Source organism: Ranitomeya variabilis, chromosome 5, assembly GCF_051348905.1.
Source record: "Ranitomeya variabilis isolate aRanVar5 chromosome 5, aRanVar5.hap1, whole genome shotgun sequence".
NCBI lineage: Eukaryota > Metazoa > Chordata > Amphibia > Anura > Dendrobatidae > Ranitomeya > Ranitomeya variabilis.
The window spans coordinates 71,249,647-71,263,741 of record NC_135236.1 but is presented as its reverse complement, the minus strand read 5'-3'; the positions used below and the strand labels follow the sequence as shown (position 1 = coordinate 71,263,741).

At 44.7% G+C, this 14,095-nt stretch overlaps 1 protein-coding gene across 4 annotated transcripts in view; it reads right to left on the bottom strand.

The window, feature by feature from the left end:
- Positions 1-1,360: 1,360 nt before the first annotated feature.
- LOC143774528 (inositol polyphosphate-5-phosphatase A-like) overlaps positions 1,361-14,095 on the bottom strand; it is a 75,295-nt gene continuing 62,560 nt past the window's right edge. For all 4 annotated transcript variants that reach the window (XM_077262194.1, XM_077262192.1, XM_077262193.1 and 1 more), the window contains 11 exons: positions 12,625-12,728; positions 11,094-11,146; positions 8,618-8,737; positions 8,336-8,414; positions 8,179-8,250; positions 7,097-7,171; positions 6,700-6,773; positions 6,504-6,615; positions 6,361-6,429; positions 6,230-6,286; positions 1,361-1,840 (listed from right to left, as the gene is read on the bottom strand). In XM_077262194.1, the coding sequence (XP_077118309.1) occupies positions 6,233-6,286; positions 6,361-6,429; positions 6,504-6,615; positions 6,700-6,773; positions 7,097-7,171; positions 8,179-8,250; positions 8,336-8,414; positions 8,618-8,737; positions 11,094-11,146; positions 12,625-12,728 (812 nt within the window). In that variant the 3' untranslated portion in view covers positions 1,361-1,840; positions 6,230-6,232. The remainder of the gene's footprint in view (positions 1,841-6,229; positions 6,287-6,360; positions 6,430-6,503; positions 6,616-6,699; positions 6,774-7,096; positions 7,172-8,178; positions 8,251-8,335; positions 8,415-8,617; positions 8,738-11,093; positions 11,147-12,624; positions 12,729-14,095) is intronic.

Here is a 14,095-nt window from a genome sequence, read left to right as displayed (position 1 = left end):
TGGACCACCCCTTTGAGAGTTCTGCTGGACTGTGCCGGACTGGGAGGTAAGTACATGGCATTTTTGTGTTTAGTAAGGGGTTGTTCACAACTTAACCCACCTTTTAAATATTGTACAGTCTAGAAAAGGGGAGTCAACTGTTGCCGGTGGTTTGTCTCACATTCAAAGGAAAGATTAGGTATCTTAAAATTCAATTGTCTGATCCGGATCTCCCCCGGCACTTGCAGAAGAGGCCCCATGAGACATTAGTCAACTCCTCCATCCAAAAACATCAGTTTTGGGCACTAGTAATAAAATATGAATGACCAGCTTTAGATTTCAGTGTTTAGTGCTCCAGAGCTGCTGTTCCTTCTGTAATTATAAAGGAGGAGATGCAACCAGTGTCCGATAAGCCTTAGGCTAGGTTGACATTATGCTATAGGCAGTCCGTTAACGCCGCCATTAAGCCCTATGTCGGATGAATCGCTAGCGCATGCCCAAAATGGGCATGTGCTAGCGATGTGCCGTCATTGAGTGATGAACCCTGGGATGCGGGCTGCAGCGTTTCCAGGTCCGTCACCACTAGATAGAGCCTCTGCTAGCTCTATCTGCACTAGCGCGATCACATTTCGGCACCTGCGTTAACGCAGCCTGTTTAACGCATTAGTTGAACGGGCTGCATTAACGCAATGTGAACCTAGCCTTACGAAGATGAGTCTTTTATTAATTAACTTTAAGAAAAAAAAATTCTATGTCCCCACTAGATGCCAGCAACAGATGCCAATGATGGCGTGTGACTCACCCCGGTCACCATGATCTTGAAGCAATACTGCCCATACAGCTTGTAGGATGGATACTGGAGACGAGGGCAGGACTTGGTGCCAAGTAAGGATTTCATATAGTGATTTATGTTATACACTACTTTCTTAGAAGGGGAATGGACCCGTCTAGATGCCAGCAGCAGATGTCAAGGATGGTTTGTGACTCACCCCGGTCACCACGATCTTGTGATCTTGGAGGATTACTGCCCATACAGCCTGTGGGATGGATACTGGAGATGGTGGGCAGGACTTCTTGCCAGGTGGTCGTATTCCAGGTAAGGATTTCATATAGTGATTTAGGTTATACCCTACTTTCTTAGAAGGGGAGTGGACCCCTCTAGATGACAGCAGCAGATGTCAAGGATGGTTTGTGACTCACCCCGGTCACCACGATCTTGTGATCTTGGAGGATTACTGCCCATACAGCCTGTGGGATGGATACTGGAGATGGTGCCAGGTGGTAGTATTCAAGATAAGGATTCCATACAGTGATTTAGCTTATATGCCACTTTCTTAGACGGGGAGTGGTCCCGCCAAATATAAGTGTCTATTGCCGTACATCAGGGTTGCCAACTTGACTTTTTATTTTTTCTGGACAGTTTACAAAAAAAATCACGGACAGATATGTTTTACAGAGACATTGGAAAACCATAATAAATCATTAGGATTTAAAGCGATACCCGTCTACGACCCATAATTCCGATATGTAGACATCAGCGACATTCACTGTATGGTAATTAATGATGATTACCGTCAAAATAATCCGTAGAAGTTTTTTCAGCGTCAAAAAAAATCGTGGGCTCCTTAAGTTTTTTGTTTTACGGACAGGGCAAAAATGTGACCAATTTTTTCCGAAATGTGGTGGAATTTCTGGACGCCTGGCAACATCTCAGTGTACAAATCGCACGTAGTGATGAGAACAGGAGACTACACACCTTGTATTTAAATAAAATAATATTAAATAAGTGAAATGGCGACAGTTTCAAGAAAACACACCCGTCCTGGAATCATTTGGTCAGCTGGATGATTGACGATCCGACCTGTTAAGGGAAACACATGGCGATGTGATGACAAAGGTGAGATACAGTGTCAGAATGAATTAACACAAGCACAAAATTAGTTAATGTCGTGTGACCATTTTTGAGCATACAACCTATAGATATGAAACACGACAACAAATAATATTTAAATATTTATTGATAATTTTTCAAAATCATTAGGAAATGATAACAAAACACAAACTCAACAGGAAGGTGGAAGACGCAAGAGAGGGGAAATTAACTAATCTTTATAGTCAGTATACTGCAAAATCACTTAAACATAGGGAGCAATAATTACCCACATTTCAGCAGGATTTAATTACTGTATATAAAATTGTAATGTAATAATTGAATAAATATTGATGGGATAATAAATAAATACTGATGAAAGAACTAGATAACGGCACAATATAAAGTAGATCATACAATACGAATAATACATAAATTCATATAGAAACAAATACCAGCCAAAATAAATAAATAATTGAATAAATAAAGCTTTATGTGTCAGTTGATGTGTTCAAAGAAATTTATGCCTATAGCATTATCGCTAAGTAATTCAAATTAATAAATAATTCATAGTGGTTAAAGATGCGCACCAAACAACACATGCCTGCTGTCTGATACAAAGTGACCAGTGCTAGAAAGTAGCTGGTGCTTGGGAGAGATGGAAAGAAGCATAAGGCGCTATCTGAAAAATGATGATGCATGACCGCTCTCAGTGCTGTGCCCAACGCGCGTTTCGCCAAAGCCTTAACCAGGGACCCAATACAGAGGGCATGTGTTGTTTGGTGTGCATCTTTAACCACTATGAATTATTTATTAATATGAATTAATTAGTGATCCTGCTATAGGCATACATTTCTTTGAACAGATCAACTGACACATAAGGCTTTATTCAATTATTTATTTATCATGACTAGTACTTATTTCTCTATGAATTTATGTATTATGCTTATTATACTTACTGTGGACAAATCTGAACTAATTATCTTTCCTCCATCTCGCGTATCTTCCCTACCTGATCTATCACAATATATGACTTCCCCCGTACCAGAAGTCCACTGCCTCGGAGTAACCCTTGACTCTGCCCCATCCTTCAAACTGCACATCCAAGCTCTCGCCACCTCCAGCTCAAAAATATTTACAGAATCCGTCCTTTCCTCAGCCTGCACTCTACCAAAATGCTTGTGCATGCCCTATCTCCCGCCTCAACTACTGCAACACCCTCCTCTGTGGCCTCCCTGCTAACACGCTCACACCTCTCCATTCTGCTGCCCGACTAGTTCATCTCTCTCCTCGCTACTCCTCCTCCGCTTCCCCCCTTTGGAAATCTCTTCATTGGTGCCAAATTCATCAGTGTATCCAGTTCTAACTACTAACCCTGACCTACAAAGCCATCCATAACCTGTCTCCTCCATACATCTCCAAACTAATCTCCAGTTATCTTCCCTCATGAAATCTCCGATGCTCCCAAGACCACCTCCTCTCCTCCACACTTATTCATTCCTCGCTCAATTGTCTCCAAGACTTCTCCCGAATATCATTCATCCTCTGGAATTCTTTGCCCCAACACATCCAATTGTATCCACCACATTTGGGATCCACCAGATGGAACCTGAAAACCCATCTCTTCAAGAAAGCCTACAACCTGCTCTGACCAAACTGCCACCTCACCACTACTGGAGCTACTGCAACCCCCGACCTACTGTCTCCTTCCCCATAATCCTGTAGAATGTAAGCCCGCAAGGGCAGGGTCCTCGCCCCTCTGTACCAGTCAGTCATTGTTCGTTTGTTTACTATAAGTGATATCTGTAACTTGTATGTAACCCCTTCTCATGTACAGCACCATGGAATCAATGGTGCTATATAAATAAGTAATAATAATGATAATTGTACGATCTACTTTATATGGTGCCCTTATCTAGTCCTTTCATCAGTATTTATTATTATCCCATCAATATTTATTCATTACAATTTTATACACAATAATTAAATCCTGATGAACTATGGATACTTGGGTAATTATGTCACTGATGTTGCAGTATACTGACTATAAGATTAATTTCCCCTCTCTTGCTTCTTCCACCTTCCTGTTGAGTTTGTGTTTTGTTATCAATTCCTAATGATTTTAAACAATTATCAATAAATGTTTACATTTTATTTGTTGTCGCGTTTCATATCTATAGGTAGTGAGTGTCAGAATGAAGTCAGGCCATGAGCACAGGAGGGATCCACCATCAGTCGTCCGGCGCTGCCAAACACATTACACTGTCAGCCAAACCCTTTGATTTCAACCACCGGGCCACTTAGTACTTTTTGGGTTTTTTGCCTATAGCTTAACTGGGTCATAAAAGTTTTTAATACTTAGAAATCCACTAAAGACCAGATTTATCATAGAGGCTAACTTTAGAAAACTTTTCAAGAAACTCTTTGGCTTTTATATGATGTGGCAAACTTTGCTGGGGTTCGCCTGCTTGTGGATTGTTATGGGGTGATGTTTTCTGGATGTGGCTTTCTATGGGATGGGTGTTTTTCTTGGTGTGGATTGTTATGGGGTGATGTTTTTGAATGTGGTTTATCCATGGTATGGGGGTTTGTCTGCTTGTGGTTTGATATATGGAAGTACCTTATGGCTGTGGCTCCTCGTGGGGCAGTGTTTTCTGGGTGTAGCTTGTCATGGGGCAGTGTTTTCTGGGTGTGGCTCGTTATGGGGCAGTGTTTTCTGGGTGTGGCTCATCATGGGGCAGTGTTTTGATGATGTGTTAAAGGGGTCCTCTGGGGGGGTGTTATTGCAGCACTGATGGTACACTTCCCACCGGTGAAGCGGGATCCCCAGCGGTCCTAAGGTGTATGGTGGTGATGACGGTTGCCGGTAAATAAGTAAAGGACACAAGTTGTAAAGTCTTTACCTGATTTACTGAAGATGTAGTAGTCCACAGTCCAGGGTACCAGGCACAGGTGTCCTATGGTCCGGCTGGCTCAGAGGCAATGGGAGAATCTCCTTCCCAATTGAGGTCCGTGAGCTTTTCCTACTAGCGCTTGCAGTACATGAAGTCCCTGCTGCCTGAAGCTTTCTGCAGAGTCCTCTATTCCCCTTGTCCTGAGACAGGTACCTGCATGACGGGCAGCTTGAGCCGTTTTACAGGGACTATCATGCCCGGGGCTCCTTAGGTGCTGCTGCGTCTCAGGTGTGGTGTGGGCCAATCACAAAGCTCTGAGCCCTCCAGTTCTGCAAAGTGTCGTACAGTTCCACTAAGGCCTCGGGCTCCCGGTACCCGACGCTGCGCTCTGGCTCTGAGGGTGTCCTTCCGCTGTTCCCTTCTGATCCCTTTCTCTCTCCTCTGCTCTTTTCCTTTGTAGCTTTGTAGTTACACTTGCTTCTTTATGCACAGTGTTTTCGGGCGTGCCTCGTTATGCACAGTGTTTTCTGGGTGTGGCTCATTATGGAGCAGTGTTTTCTGGGGGTGGCTCGTTATGGGGCAGTGTTTTCTGGGTGTGGCTCTCTAAAGGGCAATGTTTTCTGGGTGTGGCTCATCTTGGGGCAGTGTTTTCTGGGGGTGGCTCCTCATGGAGCAGTGTTTTGAGGGTGTGGCTCATCATGGGGCTGTGTTTTTTGTGTGTGCCTTGTTATGCACAGTGTTTTCTGGGTGTGGCTCGTTATGGAGCAGTGTTTTCTGGATGTGGCTCACCATGGGGCTGTGTGTGCCTCATTATGCACAGCGTTTTCTGGGTGTGGCTCGCTAAAGGGCAGTGTTTTCTGGGTGTGGCTCGTCATAGGGCAGTGTTATCTGGGTGTGGCTTGTCATTGGGCAGTGTTTTCTGGGTGCGGCTCGTCATAGGGCAGTGCTTTCTGGGTGTGGATCGTTATGGGGCAGTGTTTTCTGGGTGTGGATTGTTATGGGGCAGTGTTTTCTGGGTGTGGATCGTTATGGGGCAGTGTTTTCTGGGTGTGGATCGTTATGGGGCAGTGTTTTCTGGGTGTGGATCGTTATGGGGCAGTGTTTTCTGGGTGTGGATCGTTATGGGGCAGTGTTTTCTGGGTGTGACGTGCCACAGTGGGGTTTGAATTTAGATTAGATTTTTGCATTTATTACATGAAAACTTTCTATTTTATAAACAGCCTGTAGTGAAAACAGCATGGAGGGACAGAGTTGTATGTAACAGTAAACACTCTGCTTGCAATTAAAGCAATTATTTTTATAAAGTCTGGATAATCCCTTTGATTATGCCAAACCCTAGAATTCAGATTCCAGACCAGACCCCATAGTTTAAACTTTATCATCCCAGACCAGACCCCTCTAATTACTCAACTCCCCTTGCTCTTCGTTAGGACATTGGAATAAATGTATTTAAATGTGCACAATATATAACAGTAATTCTCTTTACCCATCAGATTTTTAGATGATCGAATTTGGAGTCCATCTCAAAGAAGAGGAACACGGGCTAGAAATATTAAGAAAAGTTTATTGGTAACTCTTACACTATAGGGTAGCAAGTCAGAATTTCCTCCATTTTACCTTGTGATCACCCATACAGACATTTCCCCCAATCCGCCCGTACCGTACACAGGCTTCTCGTAGTTTACCCTGTGAAAGAAGACTAGAGTGAGATGACAAGATAAGAGGAGATGGATACAAGTACAGAGGTGACCAGGACCCACCTTCTGTAATAAAGCCCGGGCCGCGTGAGACATGAAGACCCGGTCGCACCACGCTGGACACCGCGTACCCATAAACTCTGAAGGTTTAGTCACATTTTCACTAAATGGATACCTGGGAATAAAAGCAGCAAAGACTCAACACATAACGAAAAAAGTTCATTAAAGAAGTTTACAATTTGCAAGATACGTTTCTTACGTTGGTGGAAAGGAGATCTGGACCTCGGTCAGTTCTTTCAGGAAAGGCATAGGTTCATGGTCAAATCTAAGAAGCTACAAACAAAAGAAACCAGAAAGTGAGCGTTATGTATACGTCCAGGTCACGATGACCATCACAAGTCCTTAGAAGAATACACCATGGCGAAGCCTAGAAAACTCCTGCCCACATTACTTGTAAGGGATGGGTCACTGACGCACAAGGCTCATTACTTAGAGGGTCCTCCACTAGGCCCAGGCTGTGACGCAGTAATGGACCCCACTGTGAGGTGACTTTACAGACGATCACTTGTAAGTGAGGACTATTTCTTATCATTCGCAAATAACCTATTTCTGAGCTTCATTATATTCATTATATCATTTTCTGGATCACCTCTCACCATGTGCTCATTTTCATCCTGAAATACTTTAGCGTTGTGATGTTCAAACTGTTTACATTTCATGACGAGCTGAACCTGAGGAGAAAGGAGCGATACCGGGTGAGAGAAGGAGGGAACCAAGTGATGTAGATGGACAAATGGACACGTGTGCACACTATATGGAGAAGGGTATTGGGCCGCACAGCTTAAGAATTAGGCTACTTTCACACTTGCGTTGGTACGGGTCCGTCGCTATGCGTCGAGCCGACGTACCGACGCACATTGTTAAATTTGTGCACGACGTGGGCAGCGGATGCAGTTTTTCAACACATCCGCTGCCCATTCTGAAGTCCGGGGAGGAGGGGGCGGAGTTTTGGCCGCGCATGCGCGGTAGAAAATGGCGGACGCGACGGACAAAAAAACGTTACATTGAACTTTTTTTGTGACGACGGTCCGCCAAAACACGACGGACGCGACATGTGGCCATCCGTCGCGATCCGTCGCTAATACAAGTCTATGGGCAAAAAAACGCATCCTGCGAGCACATTTGCAGGATCATTTTTTTGCCTAAAACGACGGATTGCTAAAAATGCAAGTGTGAAAGTAGCCTAAAATTCAAGCGTTGCATTCAGTCCCATTTCCCCCAATGTATAATATCTGAACCCTCTGTGTATAAAATCCTGGCCTTCGCCCCCTGGTGTGTAACATCCAGCTCCTCACCTCCAGTTTATAACCTCCGGCCCCCCCTGTATAACATCCGGCCCCTCATCCCCCCGGTGTATAACATGCGGCCCGCTTGCCGAATAAGCTGCAGTGGGAACCCGGACTCCTGGATTGTGCCGGCTGATCAGCTGTTCGGCTCCGCAGCTGCATGTGTCGCGGCTGTGTGACAGACAGGACACATGCATGGAGAGCCTGTTTGTTGGCTCATTCAACAAGAACCACAAGACGGATTTCATCACCAGGTATCATTTTAATCAGTATAACGGCGCCGACCTGACAATGTCTGTAGGTTACTGCGCACAATCCTGCTGACAGGTTCCCTTTAAGGGAAACTCCTACAGCTAATCACATTAAAAACAAGACTTTCAGCACACTTCTACCTCTCCATCCTGTTGGTACACAGCGGTCTGCCCATCTAGGTCTGTGCTGTCACTCAAGGACCAGCCTTGAGCCTGTGGGTAGAGGATGGCACTTGATCACTCAGTACATGGTGGATAATATCGCCACAAAAATGTTATACAATTCAGTTCTTCAGACCTGGATGAGACTCTTCAAGTCCAAACGAAAGTTAAAATCTCCAAATAGGAAAAATGGTGCATTATTGCCATCTTGTAACCTGGGAATATAAAAAAAAAAGATGGCAAAGTCATAAGAGAAGTTAGGGATATGAGAGAAGTCAGGTCCAGAAAAAAAAAACGGCAAGAATGATCTTCCACGCTACTCTTTTCTTGATATCAAGAAGTTCTTTATACTTGTAGCTGAAGATCATTTTTTGGAAAATTACTAAAAATTTTTCCTAAATTAGACATTGACCGATACCTTGTAAGCACATGGTCTAAACTTCTTCTACGGTTGGCGCTGTACACCGATGGAGAACAGTCTCCAGACACTAGGTTTGATGCATCGTGGAAGAGGTGAAGGTTCACAAGATCGAACAACCTTAAATATAGAAGACCGGTAAAGAGAATCTGTCGGCATGTGTTTTCTGTGTAATCTGAGCACACCATGATGTAGGGGTAGAGACCCTGATTCCAGCAATGTGTCACTTACTAGGCTGTGTTTTGCTGTTTGAACAAAATCAGTGTTTTATCAGCAGGAGATAATCACTACAGGACGAGGTGTCTTGTGCCTCCTGGTCCAATCACACCCCCAGCACTGATTGGCAGCTTTCTGTCACTATACACTGTACACAGGAAGCAGCCAATCAGTGGTGTGGGAGGAGTTATATAGGCGAGGTTCTGCTACTCAGGACCCTCAACTATGAACCAGAGCAGAGAGAATAACGAGCAAGAGGGTCTCTTGCTCTGGAGGACCCTGCGATATATGCATAGCTCATTGATTTAAAATTGTGTAATGCTCAATTTCTCCTGTGGTGGCACTGCATGGAGATTTAACACTTACTACCGGGTGATCGTTGGGGGTCATGTCAGTAGGACACGATGTGATTGGTATATTATCATCAGGGACCCCTTCTAGGGATTATACTATGCAGATAAGCCTGGTAATATATAGATATACACACACGCATACATGGCCGTCATTAGGGGCAGGCAGACCAGGCAGTTGCCTAGGCACCCCGCTCCTCCAGGGGCCCCCAGCCTGTGGCATGCCGCTAATAGCAGCAAACCATGCAGCCGCTGCGGAGCCTGGCGCTGCCTCCCCCAGCATCGCCTATTCAACTTATCGGCATCATTGACGCCGATACAGTTGAAAGCTGTGATGGAGGAGAGAGCGTCAGATGACGCTCCCTCTCCCATCCCACCCCCTCTGCTTCTGACTCAGCAGGCGCACGATGACATCATACGCCATGCTGTGCTAGCAGTGGAGCCGATGAGACATGCGGCAGAAACCAGAACAGTGGTGGAACGGGGAGAAGTAGTGTGTGTGCATTATACTGTGTGTGTGCATGTATGTGTATGTATTAGTCTGTGTGTGCATTATACTGTGTGTGTGCTTGTGCGTGTGTGTGTATATGTATATATGTGAGTATACATTATAGTGTGTGTGTGTGTGTGTGTGTGTGTGTGTGTGTGTGTGTGTGTGTGTGTGTGTGTGTGTGTGTGTGTGTGTGCAGGTCTGCACTATACTGTGTGGGGGGGCTGCATTATACTGTGAGTGTGGGGGGCCGTACTATACTGTGTGGGGGCGCATTATACTGTGTGTGTGTGTGTGTGTGTGTGTGTGTGTATATGTGTGTGTGTGTGTGTGTGTTTGTGTGTGTTTGTGTGTGTGTGATTGTGTGTGTGTGCGTGTGTGTGCGTGCGTGCGTGTGAAGGTCTGCACTATACTGTGTGGGGGGGCTGCATTATACTGTGAGTGTGGGGGGCCATACTATACTGTGTGGGGGCGCACTATACTGTGTGTGTGGGAGGCTGCACTATACTGTGGGGGGGCTGCATTATACTATGTGTGTGGGGGGGCTGCATTATACTGAGTGTGTGGGGGCTGCATTATGCTGTGTGTGGGAGGCTGCACTATACTGTGGGGGGGCTGCATTATACTGTGTGTGGGGGCTGCATTATACTATGTGTGTGGGGGCTGCATTTTACTGTGAGTGGGTGGCTGCATTATACTGTGTGTGGGGGGGGGGCTGCATTATGCTGTGTGTATGGGGCTGCATTATACTGTGTGTGGGGGGCTGCAATATATTCTATGAGGGGGCTGCTGTATACTCCATGAGAGGGGCTGCATTATACTCTATCAAGGACCATTTGGAGTACATTATACTATATGTAGAATATGGGACCTGCATTACAGTATACTGTATCGAGGACTATCTGAACTCGGAAACAAGCGGCAAAGGACTTCAATATTGTCGATCATGCTCATTTAGCGGACTGAACTCCGTGCACGTAAATACAACAGAAATGCTTCTGTGTGATGGTGCAATATGTTAGCATTTGGGGCCCCACTTTAAACTTTTGCCCAGGGCCCCACTTTGTCTAAAACCGTCCCTGCATATATATATATATATATATATATATATATATATATATATATATATATATATATATATATATATATATATTTCAACCTTACAAGGTTGTACATTGCAGCAAGCCACAAGCCTGCAGTCGATCCAGCTCAGGGAAGTATTCGGATCAAGGGTTGCTCATTATTGGAGATATGAGTCTAATGCAAACAAATTTATCATTGTGATTGTCAAACGACAGAACAATTGCCGTAAGCGCAGCCTTCGACCGGAGAAGACTTGGCTGCTATCACCTGCACGTGTAACACCAGCATGTGCCACAGTCATGAGCACAAAGTTATTTGGAGGCTGAGTTGCACTCACTGGTCATTCACTAGCCATCTCGTCTTCATGAAGCCTTTGCGAGTCCATGCAAACTGTGGACAAAACAAGATATTGGGGTTGACTTGTTTGGAGAACCCATTTTCAGTTAATAGTAGGGGGTCATAGAATCATAGAATGTTAGAGTCGGAAGGAACCTCCAGGGTCACTGTGTCCAACCTGAAGACCCACCTCTTCCGTCAAGCTGACAACCTGCAGTAACCACCAATCAACCAAACCACTGCACGACCAGCTCTACCCTCACCTACTGTATCCTCACCCATCCCTTGTAGATTGTGAGCCTTCGCGGGCAGGGTACTCCCTCCTCCTGTACCAGTCATGACTTGTATTGTCTAAGATTATTGTACCTGTTTTTATTATGTATACCCCTCCTCACATGTAAAGCGCCATGGAATAAATGGCGCTATAACAATAAATAATAATAATAACCCCCTGCTCAATGCTTGGGTCCACCATTAAGGACTATTAGTAGTTACAACCAGTGTATTTCTCTCTGGAGGACTGGACTCATTTATTTCAATAAACAATATGTAATACTTAATTTCTCCTGCGGGAGTGCTGCAAGCAAATGAAATAATTGTTACTGCATCAAGACGGTTTCACAAGTCTGGCTTTCACAATCCGAGAAAGACCAGGATGTACGGACAGGTCGTGGTTCTCTCTACCCCAACTCAATAGGCTTATATGTGTCTTTGAGGCTGCTGAGTTCTAGTAAGGAGACACATAACTGGTCTGTACATCACGGTCAGTACTCGGACAACGACTGTCGGCAGTGTGGAAACATCTTTCCCCTGTTATACATATATACACAAATTGTAATTTTTTACATTTTAAACATTACAAAAAGGGATATGAGCTGATGCAAAAGTTTGGCCACCCTTGGAGATTGTGTGCTCCGATAACTTTGACCAATGTTGCAGACCTTAATAAGCCTGTGGTTGCTCTTCTTGAAAGTCCAAAGGATTATGATTCGGTTTCCAAAAAAAGGCAAATGTGAACTAAATTATTCTACAGTCCTACCCCTAACCCCCTTTAAACATTTTGAAAAAAAACAAACCAAATACTAGTGTGAAACTTGGATAGCAAATCGTGAACACTACTAAATAATGAGTCATCTTTGGGCAATTCCGTAAGAGCAAAGTCACATGGAGTGAGCTTCAACCCTCGTGGGGAAATCCTGCCGCCCCATAATAAAAACAGCTTAGCTATTAACATAGATTTATTCGTCATAGGACTGTGATCACAGCAGCTCCGCAATAGGGAAATCATTTATAAGGGGTTGTCTGGGATTAGAAAAACATGGCTGCTTTGTTCCAAAAACAGCACGGCACCTGTCCACAGATTGTGCCTGGCTTTACAGCACCGCTCCTTTGAAGTGAATGGGGCTGAGTGTGAATAATACAGGTTGTGGACAGGTTTGGCACTGTTGTTGGAAGAAAGCTGACATTATTTTTTTAATCTCAAACAATGCCTCAGCCCTTTCTTACAATTTGACCACTAGTGACGCATGTACCTCCAGCCAGAAGTCTTGGGGGAATCTCTCCTTGTGAACAGTGGGACAATCCTCAAGCGACCCCATCCACATTGTATGGCCCGAGACGGACACAAAATTCTTTTCTGAGGGATAAGAGGAGACCGTTACTGACTAGATATGGATGGGTGAGCTCAGATATGGCACTCTCACTTTATAATAGAAAGCCTGAATGCCAGCCAGTTGACATGTCTCTCCGACAACCATGCACTTGTAAGGTAACCGACAGAGGTAGTCATGACTGAGCTGCTGCCCCGTTACGCTCTGGCACTTTACAGGGAAACCGTGTCCTAGACCCAGTGTACTGTCAGGTGTGGGGTGCATCACACTCACTTGTAGGCTGTGGGATCGGGCACAACACTTCTTGTTGCTCACTTCCTTAGCACGACACATCTTCATCCCTCGATCCTCCTGGACTATCCCTACGCCCACTGGCTCCATCAGCCCCAGAGATTTCCTAACCAGTTCCACAGTGCACCCTGGATTCGCTACCTTCCCTTCCCAAGGTTCCGCGTTCATCTTCCTCTGTGTGCCAAAGGACATGATGCGCCCTTTGGCCCCTATGCCGGGCCATGAGCTCCTGACGTTGCCAAAATATCGGCATGGGATTCTAGCAACGGCTTCCCACTATCTTGAATGATAAATACATGCTGATGCTAGCAGCCCACTGTACTGGAGCTTGTGACTGTACTTCCCCATTTCAGTCACTTCCAGGAAGTGTCTGCTGTTCACTAGGATTAGTCCCCTCCCACCATGGGCTATCCCCAAACATTAACTGCATCTTATCCTATACTTCGAGTTAATTACAGTTACTATCCTATAAAAGTATGTACTAAGCGATTCTTATACACTATCAACACGTCCAATATCGTTGCCATGTACTGTGCATATTATACTTCACGCTACTATAGTAACAGTACTTACCGTATACTCCATATCATAGTCTACTTAAAATATACACTAAAACCTCGGTACATAGTTCACTGTAAAACGCATGAAATTATTCAGAGTCCACATTATTGACTCGATTGGTGTCAGAAGTTGTCAAATTTTTACAGTACAGGGTCACCTTTTTTTTAGGTTTAGGTGTTCTACCAGGGGAGCGACGAAGGGAACAATGTGATACTACCGCCCAGTTATAGGGTTGAGGTTTGGACCTTGATTTTTTTTTCCAGCCATTTTAGTGTAGATTTGTTGGCGAGCTTGGGATAATTGTTCAGTTTCATGACCCAGTTTCGGACAAGCCTTTGCCTTTGGATAAATGACCTCATACTTGACTGTAAAATACTTTGGAATACCAAGGGGTTCATGGACGACTCAATGACTACAAGGTGCCCAGATCCTGTGGCTGCAATACAAACCCAAATCATTACACCTCCACCACAGTGATGACAGTTGGTATGAGGCGATTGTGCTGATATACTGTGTTTGATTTTCACCAAACTTGGTGAAA